The following is a 23,864-nucleotide window of genomic DNA, read 5'->3' as shown; positions in this document are numbered from 1 at the left end:
AAGCAAAAGGATCTTCCAGATGTGCTGTGGTGAATATATAGGTGGGACTTCAGCCAGCCAGCATTTGTAAGATATGTCAGGGAAAGAGATGAGTAAAGCACATAAGAAAACAGGAACAAAGAAATGCTGAAAAGAATATTGTGGAGAAAGCAGGAGAATATCCAAAATGTTCAATAAATTCATTAGGAGTAAATTGTCTATCAAAGAGTAGCAAAACTGGCTATTGATTTCAGAGTGAAGACTTCTAAAGGATGATATAAGGATATGTGTGGAACTTAATAAGTTTAAAAGTATTTTCACATTGAAAGACACTATAGCCCAACACCAATGAGATGGAATGGAAAGGATATTTAGAAAGGACTGATATATCTAGGAAAGACATTAACAAAATACTATATGAATGAATGGAATTAGCGACATCATAAACCATACATGCTTGCAAAGGAGTACATAGAAAAGACATATGACATGAGACCAGACGAGGTTATGTGCTTTCCAACTTAAAATAGGTTGAAACAGGATAGTAAAGTAGAAAGCAATTCCTCATCCACCTCTCCCTCTTAACTTAAAATTTGGTAGAAACAGAAGAGTAAAGTAGAAGGCACTTCCCAATCCAACTCTCCCTCTGGCTCAACTATTGGAAGGATAAAAAGATAAGAAAAAACCATGCCAAAGAAACTTTTAGTAAAGTATGAAATAAAAACAGTTCATTTCCCATTTCACAAATAGCTGCACTAATGCTGGACAAGGAAACAGAAAGAAGGGTTAAAAAATCAGTTCTTAAAGCAGGCTTCTTTACTGATAGCAGATATTTGAATTAGTTGTTAAACTTTTATTTGAAGGTAATGCTAGGAGAATTTAATACATCTGGTAGTAATTTATTCAAATGTTCAACCACTTTACAAATGGAAAACTTTTGCCTGTGCTGTTACTGCACCTCCTTCCTTTAACCTCATACACTTATATCTGGTCAGTGAATTTCAGTTTAAAGTGAAGAAAATTTTGCATGTTATGATGGTGGAATTATTGAAAATTTTGAGAACTTCCACCAGATATCCATAGAGTCTGCAAAGTTTAAGAGAAAATAATTGTGGGTCTTCGAGTCTCCTTAAAAGCTTATATCTGAGGGACAGAATTAGTTTGGTTGCTCTTCTCTGAATTCATTCTAGTTTTTTCATCTCTGATCAGGGATAGTGACAAGAAATGAACAACACTTTCCAAATGAGGTCAGACCAGAGTATTGTAAGACATTAAGTTATTAATCTATCTATTTTGCTTTGTCGTTGTCTCCCGCATTAGCAAAGTAGCGCAAGGAAACAGACGAAAGAATGGCCCAACCCATCCACATACACATGTATATACATACACATCCACACACGCAATCTATACATACCTATACATCTCAACATATACATATATATACACACACAGACATATACATATATACACATGCATATAATTCATACTGTCAGCCTTTATTCATTCCCATCGTCACCCAGCCACACATGAAAATAACCACCCCCTCCCACCAAATGTGCATGAGGTAGCGCTAGGAAAAGACAACAAAGGCCACTTTCGTTCACATTCAGTCTCTAGCCGTCATGTAATAATGCACTGAAACCACAGCTCCCTTTCCACATCCAGGCCCCACAGAACATTCCATGGTTTACCCAGACGCTTCACATGCCTTGGTTCAATCCACTAACAGCACGTCGACCCCGGTATACCACATAGTTCCAATTCACTCTATTCCTTGCACGCTTTTCACCCTCCTGCATGTTCAGGCCCTGATCACTCAAACTCTTTTTCACTCAATCTTTCCACCCCCAATTTGGTCTCCCACTTCTCCTCGTTCCCTCCACCTCTGACACATATATCCTCTTGGTCAATCTTTCCTCACTCATTCTCTCCATGTGACCAAACCATTTCAACACACCCTCTTCAGCTCTCTCAACCACATTCTGTGAGTAGGAGAGATGGCCAGAGAGCGTTATTGGATTACGTGTTAATTGATAGGTGCGCGAAAGAGAGACTTTTGGATGTTAATGTGCTGAGAGGTGCAACTGGAGGGATGTCTGATCATTATCTGTTGAGGCTAAGGTGAAGATTTGTAGAGGTTTTCAGAAAAGAAGAGAGAATGTTGGGGTGAAAAGAGTGGTGAGAGTAAGTGAGCTTGGGAAGGAGACTTGTGTGAGGAAGTGCCAGGAGAGAATGAGTACAGAATGGAAAAAGGTGAGAACAAAGGACGTACGGGGAGTGGGGGAGAAATGGGATGTATTTAGGGAAGCAGTGATGGCTTGCGCAAAAGATGCATGTGGCATGAGAAGCGTGGGAGGTGGGCAGATTAGAAAGGGTAGTGAGTGGTGGGATGAAGAAGTAAGATTATTAGTGAAAGAGAAGAGAGAGGCATTTGGACGATTTTTGCAGGGAAATAATGCAAATGAGTGGGAGATGTTTAAAAGAAAGAGGCAGGAGGTCAAGAGAAAGGTGCAAGAGGTGAAAAAGAGGGCATATGAGAGTTAGGGTGAGAAAGTATCATCAAATTCTAAGGAGAATAAAAAGATGTTTTGGATGGAGGTAAATAAAGTGCGTAAGACAAGGGAACAAATGACAATTTCAGTGAGGGGGCAAGTGGGGAGGTGATAACAAGTAGTGGTGATGTGAGAGGGAGATGAAGGTTTGTTGAATGTGTTTGATGACAGAGTGGCAGATATAGGGTGTTTTGGTTGAGGTGGTGTGCAAAGTGAGAGGCTTAGGGAACATGATTTGGTGAACAGAGAAGAGGTATTAAAAGCTTTGCGGAAGATGAAAGCCAGCAAGGCAGCGGCTTTGGATAGTATTGCATTGGAATTCATTAAAAAAGGCGGTGACTGTATTGTTGACTGGTTGGTAAGGTTATTTAATGTATGTATGACTCATGGTGAGGTGCCTGAGGATTGGCGGGATGCTTACATAGTGCCATAGCACAAAGGCAAAGGGGATAAAAGTGAGTGCTCAAATTACAGAGGTATAAGTTTGTTGAGTATTCCTGGTAAATTATATGGGAGGGTATTGATTGAGAGGGTGAAGGCATGTACAGAGCATCAGATTGGGGAAGAGCAGTGTGGTTTCAGAAGTGGTAGAGGATGTGTGGATCAGGTGTTTGCTTTCAAGAATGTATGTGAGAAATACTTAGAAAAGCAAATGGATTTGTATGTAGCATTTATGGATCTAGAGAAGGCATATGATAGAGTTGATAGAGATGCTCTGTGGAAGGTATTAAGAATATATGGTGTGGGAGGCAAGTTGTTAGAAGCAGTGAAAAGTTTCTATCGAGGATGTAAGGCATGTGTACGTGTAGGAAGAGAGGAAAGTGATTGGTTCTCAGTGAATGTAGGTTTGTGGCAGGGGTGTGTGATGTCTCCATGGTTGTGTAATTTGTTTATGGATGGGGTTGTTAGGGAGGTGAATGCAAGAGTTTTGGAAAGAGGGTAAGCATGCAGTCTGTTGTGGATGAGAGGGCTTGGGGAGTGAGTCAATTGTTGTTCGCTGATGATACAGCACTGATGGCTGATTCATGTGAGAAACTGCAGAAGCTGGTGACTGAGTTTGGTAAAGTGTGTGTGAAAGAAGAAAGCTGAGAGTAAATGTGAATAAGAGCAAGGTTATTAGGTACAGTAGGGTTGAGGGACAAGTCAATTGGGGAAAGTTTGAATGGAAAAAAAACTTGAGGAAGTGAAGTGTTTTAGACATCTGGGAGTGGATTTGGCAGCGGATGGACCCATGGAAGCGGAAGTAAATCATAGGGTGGGGGAGGGGGCAAAAGTTCTGGGAGTGTTGAAAAATGTGTGGAAGTCGAGAACATTATCTTGGAAAGCTAAAATGGGTATGTTTGAAGGAATAGTGGTTCCAAAAATGTTATATGGTTGCAAGGCGTGGGCTATGGATAGAGTTGTGCGGAGGAGGGTGGATGTGCTGGAAATGAGATGTTTGAGGACAATATGTGGTGTGAGGTAGTTTGATCGAGTAAGACATTAAGTACTGTATCATATTCTTATTATGAAACCCAGCATCCTTTTGGTTTTATTGTATGTTGTTCACATTTAACCTCTTAATTCCTATAGGTGACTGAGGGGATAGTCATCCCCCAGCCATGCCAATGACAACACACTGTTGTGGGCTTTCAAGGAAGGACACTGAGCAGCTTCTGGCTAGAACTAAAAGACCAGACAGAAGATGATCCTGGTATTGATTTGTCTTTAGATTGCATGGAGAGTGATTTTATGGATACAAGTTCTATCAGCATTGAGGGTTACCCATGATGAGCAAGAAAAGGTGTTTTTACAGGCAATATTGCAAAGTTCGCACATCATCCAGACAACAGTCTTTCTGATTGGTGCATCTGGTAAGAACATGAACTTTTATATTTTTGCCATTATCAAAAAATTATCTATAAATCATTTTGATAAGAAATGATATACAATATACAGTAAAACATAATAATGACGTAACAATGAGAGAAGAAAAAGGCATCTGGCAGATTGCTCAAATGGAATGTACTAGAGGAATTTCAGCAATGGAGGAAAGAATATGAGATGTGTAAGTGGAATGTTAAGAAGCTGATAGAGGAAAGCATATAGAGTAAATGAAGATTCTGTAAGAAAGTTAAGTGAAAAGTTTAGGGAAAATAAGAAATTGTACTGGAAGAAGGTGAAAAAGGAAAGAGGAGGATGTAAGACTAGAAATATTAATGTGAGAAGTATGGAAGGGAAGTTGCTGAAACAAAAAGAGGAAGTGAAAGGAAAATGGAAGGAGAATTTTGAAGAACATGAATGTGAGAGAACGTGAGGCAACATTTGTTACATGCATGGGTATGGAGGATGGAAGGAAGAGGATACAGGTACATGGGCCTGTAGCAAAAAGGGAGATAAAAAAAAAGTAATTATGAGGATGAAGGCAGGAAAGGCACCTGATGTGGATGGAATTACAGCTGAAATACTGAAGTATGGAAAAGGAAGAGTGATAGAGTGGATGAATTTGATTGATTTAGCACAGACAGAGACATGTACCTATGAATTGGGTGAAAGCTATCATTCTACCTTTATTCAAAGAAAAAGGTACTGAAGATGCATGTAGCAATTATTAGGGAATAAGGTCTGTTAAGTATACCAAGAAACATGTAAGTTAGAGTGTATGTAGCAATTATCAGGGAATAAGGTCTGTTAAGTATACCAAGAAACATGTGGAAGCGGAAGTGGATCATAGGGTGGGGGAGGGGGCGAAAATTCTGGGAGCCTTGAAGAATGTGTGGAAGTCGAGAACATTATCTCGGAAAGCAAAAATGGGTATGTTTGAAGGAATAGTGGTTCCAACAATGTTGTATGGTTGCGAGACATGGGCTATGGATAGAGTTGTGCGCAGGAGGATGGATGTGCTGGAAATGAGATGTTTGAGGACAATATGTGGTGTGAGGTGGTTTGATCGAGTAAGTAACGTAAGGGTAAGAGAGATGTGTGGAAATAAAAAGAGCGTGGTTGAGAGAGCAGAAGAGGGTGTTTTGAAATGGTTCGGGCACATGGAGAGAATGAGTGAGGAAAGATTGACCAAGAGAATATATGTGTCGGAGGTGGAGGAAACGAGGAGAAGAGGGAGACCAAATTGGAGGTGGAAAGATGGAGTGAAAAAGATTTTGAGTGATCGGGGCCTGAACATGCAGGAGAGTGAAAGGAGGGCAAGGAATAGAGTGAATTGGAGCGATGTGGTATACCGGGGTTGACGTGCTGTCAGTGGATTGAATCAAGGCATGTGAAGTGTCTGGGGTAAACCATGGAAAGCTGTGTAGGTATGTATATTTGCGTGTGTGGACGTATGTATATACATGTGTATGGGGGTGGGTTGGGCCATTTCTTTCGTCTGTTTCCTTGCGCTACCTCGCAAACGCGGGAGACAGCAAAAAAAAAAAAAAAAAAAAAAAAAAAAAAAAAAAAAATGTAAGTTAGAGTACTGATTGATAAAGTGATTGAAGTAACAGAATGCAGAATAAGTGAGGAGCAAGGGAGCTTTAGGAAAGATAGGGGATGTGTGAATCAGATTTATGTGGTGAACATGACTGTGGAAAAGAATCAAGCAAAATGTAAGAAACTGTATGCAGCTCTTATGGATCTGGAGAAAGTATATGACAGTCTAGTGGAATGTTTTATTGGATGTTTTAAGGATGTATATAGGGTAGAAGGATAAATGATAAATGATGTGAAAGATTTCTATGGAGTAACAACTGCATGTGTAAGAGTGGATGGAGAGTTGAGCGAAAGTTTTGGTATACAAGGGAGTGAGGCATGGCTGTGTGATGTCACAGTGGCCTATCAACATATCTATGATAGATGAAGTGATAAAAGAACTCAAAGCAAAACTAGGGAAAGGGGTGCAGTGGTGGAGTGTGGTGATGAGGTATAGTGGATGGTGACAAGCCTGTTCACAGATGAGACTGTGTAGTTTGCTGAGAGTGAAGAGGAGTTGCAAAAGGTTGTAAGTGTGTTATATGTGTAAGCATTGGCAATTAAAGATAAATGTGAGTAAAAGTAAAATAATGGTGCTTGAAAGGATACACTGTGAAATTATAAGTCTTACATAACCCTAAAATGTGAAAGAGGAAAGTGTACTAAACTGTGGTACAGATATGGGGGAGAGAATTTCAGTATCTAGCTGTCTTGGGTAAGTAGGAAGGCAAGATAAAGGAAACATCCATACAAGGTAGAAGAGTCACTCGGTTCCTTAACAAAATAATGATGAGTAGAAGTGTTAGCATGGAAGTAAAGAAAGGATTGAGAGACAGCATAGTCCTCCCGACCATGACTTATGCAGCCAAAACACGGACATGGAATGAGTTACAGATGTCAAGAATCCAGGCTGTGGAAATGAACTATTTGAGAGGAGCATGTGGTATGACCAGATGGAATGAAGAAAGAAATGAGGGGATGTATGAAAGATGTGGTATGGCTGGAGGGGTGTATGAGAGATGTGGTAAGGGAATACAAAGGGAATGAATTGTGGAGTAGTATAGTGGGTGAAACGCATTACTTTGAGAAGGTTTGGGTATGTGGAAAGAATGCAAGACAGGGAGTTTACAAGGATGTATGATAGTACAACTAAAGGGGTTGGTGTGAGACGATGACCACCAGTGACATAAGGAAAGAGAATGTAAGAGTAATGGAGGGAGTGAAATGACGGAAACATGCATAGAATGGTGTAATCAGGGGAGGAATGTAAGGACAGGGATAAGTGGAGCACTTCTGCAATGGCCATCCCCTTGATGGGAGTTCCAAGAGGAGTGGGCATCAGAGATATAGACAGATAGATACATACACAGACAATATAATAAATATTAATCAGTTTTTTGATGTAGGTAAAATAAATAATAACACATGCACAGTGGAAACTCCCTTGACACTCAGGCCTTACTCCTAAACTTCTTAGTGCATTGTTAATCAGAGTGAGAGCAGTGGACAAAATGTACCTCTGAAGCGATATGTTTCACTGATGTATGAATATCTTTATATCATTAAGGTAATATATATCTAATCAACTTGAAAACCTCTCAGTCTGTCTGTTAGAAAATAAACAGAAATGGAACACTGACAGGGAGACATTCATTATCACATAATTTTTTGTGAGACTAATAGACTGACAGATACAAAGATAAGTCTGACGAGTAGGCACATAAAGGTTTGTTTTCAAATACAATAATTAACATTAAAAAAAAACTAAGTTGTAACAGAAGAAAATATGACCAAAATCCTATGTACAATATTTTCATATTTACTAATATACATCAGCTTAGACTAACGTAATATATCAAACAATATTTTAAGAAAATCCATGCTATGTTGGATATTTTCAATTCTGCAATCTTCAGAGGAAGTGCATTCAAAGCAATCACTGGCTGCCAAGCAACAACAAACACTCAACACCTTCACAATGAAACAAAAGTCATCCCAATAAGTCCCACCTCAAAATGCTTGGCACTCATTCTGCAAAAAAACATTAGACCCCTTCAACCCAAACCACTAACCATCAACCCCCAAGTTGAAATAAATACACTATATCTCAAGCTCACTGGGCATACCAGAAAGGGAAGTAAAAGAGATCTAAATTTCAATCTTGAATATTCAAATACTTTACTCGCAAAGAATAAGTTATCATCATGGGTAATGCAAGTCATCTCACCTGCTCAAAATCTTCTCTGTACGTATGTTGTTTTGTTTCATCACATCAAGCAGTTCATTGTTTAAAGTCAGTTGTAGGTAAACATCAGTGTCAGGTTGGGCACAGTCTATGGGTGTCTGGCCTTTGGTGTTCAGAACATCTAATCGTGCACCTCGGGCAAGGAGAAGGACTACCGCATCAGTGTGGTTCTGTCTAGCAGCAATATGCCTGAAATGTAATTATTCAAGTGCATACACTGTTGTCAAGAGATATACTGGAATGACTAAATTTGAATAAACCCTACCCTCACACAAACTGTATAAAACAAGCTTCCTGAAAATATCCAATGCTGCTTTGTACATATATGTATAAAAATGAAAAAAAAACTTTGTCTCAATACAAAAGTTAATGTGCATAATCTAATTCTCATCATATTACACTGAAGAAAGAAAAGGGAAAATCAATGGATAGACCACATATCACTAAAACACTGTTTATGAGAAAAATTAGTTATTTCTTCTTTACTGTATCAGTCAATCAGTTAGCCATCAAGAGATGCTGCACCAACTACAATCTTGCTTTTCAGAAACGAAAACTAATCCCAAAAGATAAACTCATGGAAAGAAAGACCGAAGACCCATACTTAGCAAACACATGCAAAAGCAGTATGTCAAAGCATATATTATAATCAATCACCCCCAGGACACTAGGGGACCCAAGAAAAAGTAGATATGAAAGAAATGTACAAGTCGCTGGATGAATAGCACAAGGGAAAACTAAGCATCTAGCACTCATACTTCATTATCTTTAAAGTGCCCATCAGCCATCAACAAATGTTTAACAAAGGGAAAGAAAAGTAAACCTAGGAAGGAGGGAGAATGATACAATCTGATTCACCACTATGGAAACACAGAAGAGTGAGTGATATCTATGCTGAAGAAAGCATAGAGAATAAAATCCTTAGGATAACACATTTACTATATTCAATGGCTTTACATCATAATCATCTTTTGGTCCCCACCATTAGCATCCAGTATATAGGCATTAGATTTCAACATTCTTTTTCTTTCTTAAGTAGCAAGCCAATCTGTTATTCAATGTCCTCCCAAGATATGCTGCCAATGTTTGAAAGTACTTTGTACCACACCCAAGTGGAGTATGTACATGCACACACATATACAAATATATATACATTTCAACATATACATACATATACTTACACAGGCTTATACATATATATACACATGTACATACCCATACTTGCTGCCTTCATCCAATCCAGTAACCACTCCACCACACACAAAATAGCATCCCCCACCACCACCAGCAGCAAAACAGCGCCAGGAACAGACAAAAAAAGCCACATTCGTCCATACTCAGTCTCTAGCTGTCATGTGTAATGCACCAAAACCACAGCTCCCTTTCCACATCCAGGCCCCATAGACCTATCCATGGTTTATCCCAGATGCTTCACATGCCCTGGTTCAATCTACTGACAGCACGTCAACTTCAGTATACCACATAATTCCAATTCACTCTATTCCTTGCACGCCTTTCACCCTCCTGTATGTTCAGGCCCCAATTGCTCAAAATCTTTTTCACTAAGTCCTTCAACTTCAAATTTGGTATCCTGCTTCTCCTTCTTCCCTCTACCTCTGACACATATCTCCTCTTTGTCAATCTTTCCTCACTCATTCTCTCCATATGTCCAAACCATCTCAACACACCCTCTTCTGCTCTCTCAACCATATCCTTTTTATTTTATTTCCACATATTTCTCTTACCCTTACATTACATTGTCCTCAAACATTTCATTTCCAACATAAAACCCTACCTATAGCCCATGCCTCTCACCCATATAACATTATTGGAACTACTATTCCTTCAAACATACCCATTTTTGCTCTCCCAGATAACATTCTCTCCTTCCACACATCCTTCATTACCCCCAGAACTTTCACCCCCTCCCCCACCCTGTGACTCACTTCTGTTTCCATGGTTCCACTGCTAAGTCCACACCCAGATATCTAAAACACTTCACTTCCTCCAGTTTTTCTCCATTCAAACTTACATCCCAATAAACTTGTCCCTAAACTGTACTGAACTTATTAACCTTGCTCTTATTCACATTTACTCTCAACTTTCTCCTCTCACACACTTTTCCAAACTCAGTCACTAACCTCTGCAGTTTCTACCATGAATCAGCCACTAGAACTGTATCATCAGCAAACAAAAACTGACTCACTTCCCAGACCCTCTCATCCACAACAGACTGCATACTTGCCCCTCTCCACAAAACTCTTACATTTACTTACCTAATCACCCCATCCATAAACACATCCATAAACAACTTAAACAACCATGGGGACATCACACACCCCTGCCACAAACCAACATTCACTGGGAACCATCCACTCTCCTCCCTTCCTACTCATACACGTGCCTTACACATGTACATATCCATACTTTTCACTGCTTCTAGCAACTTACCTCCCACACCATATACTCTTAAAACCTTTAACAAAGCACCTCTATCAACCCTATCGTATGCCTTCTCCAGACCCATAAATGCTACATACAAATCCATTCGTTTTCATAAGTATTTCTCACATACATTCTTCAAAGCAAACACCTGATCCATACATCCTCTACCACTTCTGAAACCACACTGCTCCTCTCCAATCGGATGCTCTGTACATGCCTTCACCCTCTCAATCAATACCCTCCCTTATGATTTCCCAGGAATACTCAACAAACTTATACCCCTGTAGTTTGAACACTCACCTTTATCCCCTTTGCCTTTGTACAATGGAACTAGGCATGCATTCTGCCAATCCTCAGGCACTTCACCATTGTCCATACATACACTGAATATCCTTACCAACCAATCAACAACACAGTCATACCCTTTTTTATCAAATTCCACTGCAATACCATCCAAACCTGTTGCTTTGCCAGATTTCATCTTCCGCAAAGCTTTCACTACCTCTTCTCTCTTCACCAAATCATTATCCCTGACCCTCTCACTTCGTTCACCACCCCGACCAAAACACCTTATATCTGCCTCTCTATCATCAAACACATTCAACAAATCTTCCAAAATACTCACTCCATCTCCTTTTCACTCCATTAATATCTGTTATCACTTCCCCACTTGCTCCCTTCACTGATGTTCCCATTTGTTTTCTTGTCTTACGCATGTTATTTACATCCTTCCAAATCATCTTTTTATTCTCCCTAAAATTTATTGAGACTCTCTCATCCCAACTCTCATTTGCCCTTTTTCAACTCTTGCACCTTTCTCTTGGCCTTTTGCCTCTTTCTTTTATACATCTCCCAGTCATTCACACTACTTCCCTGCAAATATCGTCCAAACGCCTCTCTTTTTCACGAACAATCTTACTTCTTCATCCCACTACTCACTAACCTTTCTAATCTACGCACTTCCTACTTTTCTTATACCACATGCATCTTTTGCAGAAGCCATCACTGCATCCCTAAATACATCCCATTCCTCACACACTCCCCTCACGTCATTTGCTCTCACCTTTTGCCATTCTACACTCAATCTATCCAGATACTTCCTCATACAAGTCTCCTTTCCAAGCTCACTTATTCTCACCACTATCCTCTCCCCGACATTCTCTCTTCTTTTCTGAAACCCTCTACAGATCTTCGCCTTTCCCTCCACAAAATAGTGATAAGACATTTCTCCAGCTGCCTCCCTCAGCACACTAACATCCAAAAGTCTCTCTGTTACATGCCTATCAATTAGCACATAGTCCAGCAATGTCTACCATTCTGTACTCAGTCTCTCCTGGTACTTCCTCACACAAGTCTCCTTCCCAAGCTCACTTACTCTCACCACTCTCTTCACCCAAACATTCTCTCTTCTTTTCTGAAAACCTCTACAAATCTTCACCTTCGCCTCCACAAGATAATGATCAGACATCCCTCCAGTTGCACCTCTCAGCACATTAACATCCAAAAGTCTCTCTTTCGCGCGCCTATCAATTAACATGTAATCCAATAACGCTCTCTGGCCATCTCTCCTATTTATATACATATACTTATGTATATCTCTCTTTTTAAACCAGGTATTCCCAATCACCAGTCCTTTTTCAGCACATAAATCTACAAGCTCTTCACCATTTCCATTTACAACACTGAACACCCCATGTACACCAATTATTCCCTCAACTGCCACATTACTCACCTTTCCATTCAAATCCACCATCACTATCACCCGGTCTCGTGCATCAAAACTATTAACACCCTCACTCAGCTGCTCCCAAAACACTTGCCACTTATGATCTTTCTTCTCATGCCCACGTGCATATGCACCAACAATCACCCACCTCTCTCCATCCACTTTCAGTTTTACCCATATCAATCTAGAGTTTTTTTCTTACACTCTATCACATACTCCCACCACTCCTGTTTCAGGAGTAGTGCTACTCCTTCCCTTGCTCTTGTCCTCTCACTAACACCTCACTTTACTCCGAAGACATTCCCAAACCACTCTTCCCCTTTACCCTTGAGCTTCATTTCACTCAGAGCCAAAACATCCAGGTTCCTTTCCTCAAACATACTACCTATCTCTCCTTTTTTCTCATCTTGGTTACATCCACACACATTTAGACACCCCAATTTGAGCCTTCGAGGAGGATGAGCACTCCCCGCGTGACTCCTTCTTCTGTTTCCCCTTTTAGAAAGTTAAAATACAAGGAGGGGAGGGTTTCCAGCACCCAGCTCCTGTCCCCTTTAGTCGTCTTCTACAACACGTGAGGAATGCGTAGGAAGTTTTCTTTCTCCCCTATCCCCAGGGAATATATATGGTGTAGGAGGTAGTTGTTAGGAGCATTGAAAAGTTTTTATCGAGGATGTAAGGCATGTGTACGTGTAGGAAGAGAGGAAAGTGATTGGTTCTCAGGGAATGTTGGTTTCCAGCAGGGGTGTGTGATGTCTCCATGGTTGTTTAATTTGTTTATGGATGAGGTTGTTTGGAGGTGAATGCAAGAGTTTTGGAAAGAGGGGCAAGTATACAGTCTGTTGTGGATGAGAGAGCTTGGGAGGTAAGTCAGTTGTTGTTCGCTGATGATAAGGCGTTGGTGGGTGATTCATGTGAGAAACTGCAGAAGCTGGTGACTGAGTTTGGTAAAGTGTGTGAAAGAGGAAAGCTGAGAGTAAATGTGAATAAGAGAAAGGTTATTAGGTAAAGTAGGGTTGAGGGACACCTCAACTGGGAGGTAAGTTTCAATGGAGAAAAACAGGAGGAAGTGAAGTAATTTAGATATCTGGGATTGGATTTGGCAGCAGATGGAACCAAGGAAGCAGAAGTGAATCATAGGGTGGGGGAGGGGGCGAAAGTTGTGGGTGTGTTGAATGTGTGGAAATCGAGAACATTATCTCGGAAAGCAAAAATGGGTATGTTTGAAGCAATAGTGGTTCCAGCAATGTTATATGGTTGCAAAGCGTGGGCTATAATTAGAGTTGTGCGCAGGAGGGTGGATGTGCTGGAAATGAGATGTTTGAGGACAATATGTGGTGTGAGGTGGTTTGGTCGATTAAGTAATAATAGGGTAAGAGAGATGTTTGGTAATAAAAAGAGTGTGGTTGAGAGAGCAGAAGAGGGTGTTTTGAAATGGTTTGGTCACATGGAGAGAATGAGTGAGGAAAGATTGACCAAAAGGATATATGTGTCAGAGGTGGAGGGAACATGGAGAAGTGGGAGACCAAATTGGAGGTGGAAAGATGGAGTGAAAAAGATTTTGAGTGATCGGGGCCTGAACATGCAGGAGGGTGAAAGGTGTGCAAGGGATAGAATGAATTGGAATAATGTGGTATACCAGGGTCAATGTGCTGTCAATGGATTGAACCAGGGCATGTGAAGTGTCTGGGGTGAACCATGGAAAGTTCTGTGGGGCTTGGATGTGGAAAGGGAGCTGTGGTTTCAGTGCATTATACATGACAGCTAGAGACTGTGTATGAATGAATGTGGCCTTTGTTATCTTTCCCTAACGCTACCTCGCGCACATGTGGGGGGAGGGGGGTTGTTATTTCATGTGTGGCAAGGTGGCGATGGAAATGAATAAAGGTAGACAGTATGAATTATGTACATGTGTATATATGTATATGTCTGTGTGTGTATATATATGTATACTTCTCCTTGTTCCCTCCACCTCTGACACATATATCCTCTTGGTCAAGCTTTCCTCACTCATTCTCTCCATGTGACCAAACCATTTCAGAATACCCTCTTCTGCTCTCTCAACCACACTCTTTTTATTACCACACATCTCTCTTATCCTATTATTACTTACTCGATCAAACCACCTCACACCACATATCGTCCTCAAACATCTCATTTCCAACACATCCACCCTCCTCTGCACAACTCTATCTATAGCCCTAGCCTCGCAACCATATAACATTGTTGGAACCACTATTCCTTCAAACATACCCATTTTTGCTTTCCGAAATAATGTTCTCGACTTCCACACATTTTTCAACACTCCCAGAACTTTCACCCCCTCCCCCACCCTATGATTCACTTTCACTTCCATGGTTCCATCCACTGCCAAATCCACTCCAAGATATCTGAAACCCTTTATTCCTCCAGTTTTTCTCCGTTAAAACTTACCTCCCAACTGACTTGTCCCTCAACCCTACGTACCTAATAACCTTGCTCTTATTCACATTTACTCTTAACTTTCTTCTTTCACACACTTTACCAAACTCAGTCACCAGCTTCTGCAGTTTCTCACACGAATCAGCCACCAGCACTGTATCATCAGCAAACAACAAATGACTCACTTCCCAAGCTCTCTCATCCACAACAGACTTCATACTTGCCCCTTTTTCCAAAACTCTTGCATTCACCTCCCTAACAACCCCATCCATAAACAAATTCAACAACCATGGAGACATCACACACCCCTACCGCAAACCTACAGTCACTGAGAATCAATCACTGTCCTCTCTTCTACACGTACAAATGCCTTACATCCTCGATAAAAACTTTTCACAGCTTCTAAGAACTTGCCTCCCACACCGATATTTTCTTAATACCTTCCACACAGCATCTCTATCAACTCTATCATATGCCTTCTCCAGATCCATAAATGCTACATACAAATCCATTTGCTTTTCTATGTATTTCTCACATACATTCTTCAAAGCAAACACCTGATCCACTCATCCTCTACCACTTCTGAAACCACACTGCTCTTCCCAAATCTGATGCTCTCTTCATGCCTTCACCCTCTCAATCAATACCCTCCCATATAATTTACCAGGAATACTCAACAAACTTATATACCTCTGTAATTTGAGCACTCACTTTTATCCCCTTTGCCTTTGTACAATGGCACTATGCAAGCATTCCGCCAATCCTCAGGCACCTCACCATGAGTCATACATACATTAAATAACCTTACCAACCAGTCAACAATAGTCACCCCTTTTTAATAAATTCCACTGCAGTACCATCCAAACCTGCCGCCTTGCCGACTTTCATCTTCCACAAAGCTTTTACTCCCTCTTCTCTGTTTACCAAATCATTCTCCCTAACCCTCTCACTTTGCACACCACCTCGAACTAAACACTCTATATCTGCCACTCTATCACCATACACATTCAACAAACCTTCAAAATACTCACTCCATCTCCTTCTCACATCACCAATACGTGTTATCACCTCCCCATTAGCCCCCTTCACTAAAGTTCCCATTTGTTCCCTTGTCTTACACACTTTATTTAGGGTGTGTGTGTGTGTGTATATATTATTATTATCATACTTTGTCGCTGTCTCCCGCGTTTGCAAGGTAGCGCAAGGAAACAGACGAAAGAAATGGCCCAACCCCCCCCCATACACATGTATACACATATGTCCACACACGCAAATATACATACCTACACAGCTTTCCATGGTTTACCCCAGACGCTTCACATGCCTTGATTCAATCCACTGACAGCACGTCAACCCCGGTATACCACATCGCTCCAATTCACTCTATTCCTTGCCCTCCTTTCACCCTCCTGCATGTTCAGGCCCCGATCACACAAAATCTTTTTCACTCCATCTTTCCACCTCCAATTTGGTCTCCCTCTTCTCCTCGTTCCCTCCACCTACGACACATATATCCTCTTGGTCTTTCCTCACTCATTCTCTCCATGTGCCCAAACCACTTCAAAACACCCTCTTCTGCTCTCTCAACCACGCTCTTTTTATTTCCACACATCTCTCTTACCCTTACGTTACTCACTCGATCAAACCACCTCACACCACACATTGTCCTCAAACATCTCATTTCCAGCACATCCATCCTCCTGCGCACAACTCTATCCATAGCCCACGCCTCGCAACCATACAACATTGTTGGAACCACTATTCCTTCAAACATACCCATTTTTGCTTTCCGAGATAATGTTCTCGACTTCCACACATTCTTCAAGGCCCCCAGAATTTTCGCCCCCTCCCCCACCCTATGATCCACTTCCACTTCCATGGTTCCATCCGCTGCCAGATCCACTCCCAGATATCTAAAACACTTCACTTCCTCCAGTTTTTCTCCATTCAAACTCACCTCCCAATTGACTTGACCCTCAACCCTACTGTACCTAAAAACCTTGCTCTTATTCACATTTACTCTTAACTTTCTTCTTCCACACACTTTGCCAAACTCAGTCACCAGCTTCTGCAGTTTCTCACATGAATCAGCCACCAGCGCTGTATCATCAGCGAACAACAACTGACTCACTTCCCAAGTGTGTATATATATGAGGTGAAAAAGAGGGCAAATGAGAGATGGGGTGAGAGAGTATCATTAAATTTTAGGGAGAATAAAAAGACGTTTTGGAAGAAGGTAAATAAAGTGCGTAAGACAAGAGAATAAATGGAAACATCGGTGAAGGGGGCTAATGGGGAGGTAATAACAAGTAGTGGTGATGTGAGATGATGATGGAATGAGTATTTTGAAGGTTTGTTGAATATGTTAGATGATAGAATGGCAGATATAGGATGTTTTGGTCGAGGTGGTGTGCGAAGTGATAGGGTCAGGGAGAATGATTTGGTAAACAGAGAAGTAGTGAAAGCTTTGCGGAAGATGAAAGCCAGCAAGGCAGTGGGTTTGGATGGTACTGCAGTGGAATTTATTAAAAAAGGAGGTGACTGTGTTGTTGACTGGTTGGTGTGGATATTCAATGTATGTATGGCTCATGGTGAAGTGCCTGAGGATTGGCAAAATGTATGCATACTGCCAATGAACAAAAGTAAAGGGGATATAGGAGAGTGTTCAAATTACAGAGGCATAAGTTTGTTGGGTATTCCTGGGAAATTATATGGGAGGGTAATGGCTGAAAGGGTGAAGGCATGTACAGACCATCAGATTGAGGAAGAGCAGTGTTGTTTCAGAAGTGGTAGAGGATGTGTGGATCAGGTGTTTGCTTTGAAGAATGTATGTGAGAAATACTTAGACAAACAAATGGATTTGTACATAGCATTTCTGGATCTGGAGAAGGCATATGATACAGTTGATGGGAATGCTCTGTGGAAGGTATTAACAGTTTATGGTGTGGGAGGCAAGTTGCTAGAAGCAGTGTTAAGTTTTTATCGAGGATGTAAGGCATGTGTACGAGTAGGAAGAGAGGAAAGTGATTGGTTCTCAGTGAATGTCGGTTTGCGGCAGGGGTGTGTGATGTCTCCATGGTTATTTAATTTGTTTATGGATATGGTTGTTAGGGAGGTGAATGTAAGTGTTTTGAAGAGAGGGGCAAGTATGCAGTCTATTGTGGATGACAGGGATTGGGAAAAGAGTCAGTTGTTCGCTGATGATATGGCACTGGTGGCTGATTCAGGTGAGAAACTGCAGTAGCTGGTGACTGAGTTTGGTAAAGTGTGTGAAAGAAGAAAGTTGAGAGTAACTGTGAGTACGAGCAAGGTTATTAGGTACAGTAGGGTTGAGGGACAAGTCAATTGGGAGGTAAGTTTGAATGGAGAATATCTGGAGGAAGTGAAGTGTTTTACATATCTTGGAGTGGATTTGGCAGGAGATGGAACCATGGAAGTGGAAGTGAGTCACAGGGTGGGGTAGGGGACAAAAGTTCTGGGAGCTTTGAAAAATGTGTGGAAGGTAAGAAAATTATCTCGGAAAGCAAAAATGGGTGTGTTTGAAGGAATAGTGGTTCCAACAATGTTATATAGTTGTGAGGCATGGGCTATAGATAGGGTTGTGCAGAGGAGGGTGGATGTGTTGGAAATGAGATGTCTGAGGACAATATGTGGTGTGAGGTAGTTTGATCGAGTAATTAATGAACAGGTAAGAAAGGTGTGTGGTAATAAAAAGAGTGTGGTTGAGAAAGCAGAAGAGGGTGTATTGTAATGGTTTGGTCACGTGGAGAGAATGAGTGAGGAAAGATTGAGAATGAGGATATATGTGTCAGAGGTGGAGGGAACGAGGAGAAGTGGGAGACCAAATTGTAGGTGGAAGGACGGAGTGAAAAAGATTTTGAGCGATCAGGGTCTGAACACGCAGGAGGGTGAAAGGGATGCAAGGAATAGAGTGAATTGGAATGATGTGGTATACCGGGGTCGACGTGCTGTCAATGGATTGAACTAGGGCATGTGAAACATCTAGGGTAAACCATGGAAAGTTTTTTGGGGCCTGGGTGTAGAAAGGAAGCTGTGGTTTCGGTGCATTATACATGACAGATAGAGACTGAGTGTGAACGAATGTAGCCTTTGTTGTCTTTTTCCTGGCACTACCTCGCGCGCGTTCGGGAAGGGGGTTGTCATATCATGTAAGGCAGGGAGGTGATAGGAATGAATAAAGGCAAGTATGAATTACGTACATGTGTATATATGTATATGTCTTTGTATGTATATATATGTATGAGTTGAAAAGTATAGGTATGTATGTGTGGACGTGTATATATATACATGTGTATGTGGGCTGGTTAGGCCATTTTTTCATCTGTTTCCTTTCGCTACCTTGCTAACGCGGGAGACAGCTACAAAGTATAATAAATAGATATAAATAAATGTTGTTAGAAGTTGTTAGAAGCAGTGAAAAGTTTTTATCGAGGATGTAAGGCATGTGTACGTGTAGGAAGAGAGGAAAGTGATTGGTTCTCAGTGAATGTAGGTTTGCGGCAGGGGTGTGTGATGTCTCCATGGTTATTTAATTTGTTTATGGATGGGGTTGTTAGGGAGGTGAATGCAAGAGTTTTGGAAAGAGGGGCAAGTATGAAGTCTGTTGTGGATGAGAGAGCTTGGGAAGTGAGTCAGTTGTTGTTCGCTGATGATACAGCGCTGGTGGCTGATTCATGTGAGAAACTGCAGAAGCTGGTGACTGAGTTTGCTAAAGTGTGTGAAAGAAGAAAGTTAAGAGTAAATGTGAATAAGAGCAAGGTTATTAGGTACAGTAGGGTTGAGGGTCAAGTCAATTGGGAGGTAAGTTTGAATGGAGAAAAACTGGAGGAAGTAAAGTGTTTTAGATATCTGGGAGTGGATCTGGCAGCGGATGGAACCATGGAAGCGGAAGTGGATCATAGGGTGGGGGAGGGGGCGAAAATCCTGGGAGCCTTGAAGAATGTGTGGAAGTCGAGAACATTATCTCGGAAAGCAAAAACGGGTGTTTGAAGGAATAGTGGTTCCAACAATGTTGTATGGTTGCGAGGCGTGGGCTATGGATAGAGTTGTGCGCAGGAGGGTGGATGTGCTGGAAATGAGATGTCTGAGGACAATGTGTGGTGTGAGATGGTTTGATCGAGTAAGTAACGTAAGGGTAAGAGAGATGTGTGGAAATAAAAAGAGCGTGGTTGAGAGAGCAGAAGAGGGTGTTTTGAAATGGTTTGGGCACATGGAGAGAATGAGTGAGGAAAGATTGACCAAGAGGATATATGTGTCGGAGGTGGAGGGAACGAGAAGTGGGAGACCAAATTGGAGGTGGAAAGATGGAGTGAAAAAGATTTTGTGTGATCGGGGCCTGAACATGCAGGAGGGTGAAAGGAGGGCAAGGAATAGAGTGAATTGGATCGATGTGGTATACCGGGGTTGACGTGCTGTCAATGGATTGAATTAGGGCATGTGAAGCGTCTGGGGTAAACCATGGAAAGCTGTGTAGGTATGTATATTTGCGTGTGTGGACGTGTATGTATATACATGTGTATGGGGGTGGGTTGGGCCATTTCTTTCGTCTGTTTCCTTGCGCTACCTCGCAAACGCGGGAGACAGCGACAAAAAAAAAAAAAAATGTGTATATGAGTGAATGTGTCATTCTTTGTCTGTATCCTGGCACCACCTTGCTGACACGGGAAACAGCGATTATGTGAAACAAAATAAAAATAATCAAATATTACTTATGATACTATACATGATCACTGCTTCCTATGTTAGCGAGGTAGGGTCAGGAAACATATCAAGAAGCACACATCCATTCACATACACATAAATATACATATATGTACATACACTACATATCCATTCCTAGTACCACCCTACCCCACAGGAAACAGAATCACCGTCCCCTGTGTCAGCAAGATATCGCTAAGAAACATGAAGAAAGACCACATCTGCTCACATCCATACACAAGCTGTCATATGTAATGCACTGAAACCACAGCTCCCTATTCATATCCAGGCCCAACAGACCTTTCCATGGTTTACCCTGGACATTTCACATGCCCTGGTTAAGTCCAATGACTACACATTGACCCCTGTATACCACATCATTCCAATTTACTCTATTCCATGAAAGCCTTTCATCCTCCTGCATGATCAGGCCCCAATCACTCAAAATCTTTTTCACTCCATCTTTCCATCTCCAATTTGGCCTCCAACTTCTCGTTCCCTCCACCTCTGACACATGAATCCTCTTTGTCAACCTTTCCTCACTCATTCTCTCCATATGTCCAAACCATTTCGTCACACTCTATTCTACTCTCTCAACCACACTCTATATTTCCACACATCTCTCTTACCCTTTCATTACTTACTTGATCAAACCACCTCATATTACATATCATCCTTAAACTTTTCATCTCCAACACATCCACCCTCCTCCATACAACTCCCATCTTTGCTCTTCGATTTAATGTTCTCTCTTTCCACACATTCTTCACCTCTCCTAGAACCTTCGCTCCCTCCCTAACCCCATGACTCACTTCCGCTTCCATGGTTCCATTCACTGTAAAGTTCATTCCCAGATATCTAAAACACTTCACTTTCAACAATTCTTCCCTAATCAAAATTACATCCCAACTAACTTGTCCCTCAACCATGCTGAACCTATTAATCTTGCTCTTCAAATTTACTCTCAACTCTCTTCTTTTACACACGTTTCCAAACTCAGTCTCCAACTTTGCAGTTTCTCACTCGAATCAGTCACCAGGGTAAACAACAACTGACTCACTTCCCAGGCCCTTTCATCCCCTATGGACTGCATACTTGCCCCTTTCTCCAAAACTCTTGTATTTGCCTCCCTAACAACCCCAACCATAAAAAACTTAAACAACCATGGTGAAATCACACACCCCTGCCACAGACTGACCTTCACTGGGAACCAAACACTCTCCTCTCTCCCTACTCATATACATGCTTTACATTCTTGATAAAAACTTCTCACTGCTTCTATCAGCTTACCTCCCACAACATATATAAGTTAGACCTTCTATAAAGCATCTCTATTAAACCTATCATATGCCTTCTCCAGATCCGTAAATGCTACAAACAAATCCATCTGTTTTTCTAAGTATTTCTCACATATATTCTTCAGTATAAATACCTGATCCACATATCCTTTACCACTTCTGAAACCACACTGCTCTTCCCCAATCTGATGCTCTGTACATGCCTTCACCCTCTCAATCAATTACCTCTCATATGATTTTCCAGGAATACTCAACAAACTTATGCCTCTGTAGTTTAAACACTCACCTCTATCCCCTTTGCCTTTTTACAATGGCACTATACATGCATTCTGCCAATCCTCAGGCACTTCACCATGATCCATACATAAACTGAATATCCTTACCAACCAATCAACAACAGAGTCACCCCCTTTCTTAATAAATTCCAATGAAATACCATCGAAACCTGCCTCCTTGCCAGATTTCATCTTCTGCAAGGCTTTCACCACCTCTTTTCTCTTAACTAAACCATTCTCCCTGACCCTCTCACTTTGCACACCACCATGACCAAAACACCTTACATCTCCCACTCTATCGTCAAACACATTCAACAAACCTTCAGAATACTCACTCCAACTCCTTCTCACTTCATCATTACTTGTTATCACTTCCCCACTTGCCCCTTTCACAGATGTTCCCATTTGTTCCCTCATCTTACGCCCATTATTTACCTCGTTCCAAAATATCTTTTTATTCTCCCTGAAGTTTATTGATACTCTCTCACCCCAACTCTCATTTGCCCTCTTTTTCAACACTTGCACCTTCCTCATGACCTCCTATGGCTTTCTTTTATACATCTCCCACTCATTTGCAATCCTTCCTTGTAAGTATCATCCAAACACCTCTCTTTTCTCTTTCACTAACAGCTTTACTTCTTCATCCCACCACTCGGTACCCTTTCTAATCTGCCCAACTCCAATGTTTCTCATGCCACAATCATCTTTAGGACATGCTATCACTACTTCCCTAAATACATCCAATTCCTCAAACACTCCCCTCATGTCATTTGCTCTCACCTTTTGCCATTCTACACTCAATCTCTCCTGGTACTTCCACATACAAGTCTCCTTTCCAAGCTCACTTACTCTCACCACTCTCTTCTCACCAACATTTTCTTTTCTTTTTTGAATACCTCTGTAAATCTTCACCTTCACCTCCACAAGAGAGATCAAACATCCACCAGCTGCCCTCTTAGCACATTAATATCCCAAAAGTCTATCTTTTACATGCCTATCAATTAACACCCTCACTCAGCTGCTCCAAAACATTTGGGCCACTTATGATCTTTCTTCTATGCCCACGTGCATATGCCCCCAACAATCACCCCCCTTCCCCAATCCACTTTCAGTTTTACCCATATCAATCTAGAGTTTTTTTTTTTTTTCCCCTCTATCCACAAAATTTCCCAAACCACCCCGGTTTCGGAGTAGTGCTCCCCTTTCCCCTTGCTCTTGTCCCCCTCATTTAACACCTCACTTTACTCCGAAGACTTTCCCCAAAAAACCAAATCTTCCCCTTTACCCTTGAGCTTCATTTCACTCAGAGCCAAAACATCCGGGTTTTCCTTTCCTAAAAACAAAATACCTATCTTCCTTTTTCTCATTTTGGGGTTCATCCACACAATTTAGACCCCCCAATTTTGGAGCCTTCGAGGGGGAAATGAGCACCCCCCGCGTAAACCCTTTCGGGGGGGGCCCCTTTGAAAGTTTAAAAAAAGGAGGGGGGGTTTTCCAGCCCCCACTCCGGGCCCTTTTTGGGGGCCGGCTTCTAAAACACGTGGGGGAAAATGGGGTGGAAGTTTTTTTTTCCCCCTTCCCCGGGAATAATATGGTTTTTGGGGGTTTATTTTTGTTAGGACCCATTAAAAATTTTTTTTATCGAGGATTTTTAAGGGTTTTTGTTTTCGTGTGGGAAAGAGGGAAAAAGTGTTTTGGTTCTCAGGGAATGTTGGGTTCCAGCAGGCGGGTGTCATACGATGTCGTGATGTCTCCATG

The 23,864-nt window shown here is 41.5% G+C and overlaps 1 protein-coding gene across 5 annotated transcripts in view; it reads right to left on the bottom strand.

Annotated features, from left to right (window-relative positions):
• The window catches only part of G9a (histone-lysine N-methyltransferase G9a), a 188,644-nt gene that overhangs the window by 19,880 nt on the left and 144,900 nt on the right, over nucleotides 1–23,864 (bottom strand). For all 5 annotated transcript variants that reach the window (XM_071686979.1, XM_071686983.1, XM_071686980.1 and 2 more), the window contains one exon: nucleotides 8,203–8,409. In XM_071686979.1, the coding sequence (XP_071543080.1) occupies nucleotides 8,203–8,409 (207 nt within the window). The remainder of the gene's footprint in view (nucleotides 1–8,202; nucleotides 8,410–23,864) is intronic.

This window comes from Panulirus ornatus, chromosome 43 (assembly GCF_036320965.1).
Source record: "Panulirus ornatus isolate Po-2019 chromosome 43, ASM3632096v1, whole genome shotgun sequence".
Classification (NCBI taxonomy): domain Eukaryota; kingdom Metazoa; phylum Arthropoda; class Malacostraca; order Decapoda; family Palinuridae; genus Panulirus; species Panulirus ornatus.
The sequence above is the reverse complement of the archived record's forward strand: the minus strand, read 5'-3'. Positions and strand labels throughout refer to the sequence as shown.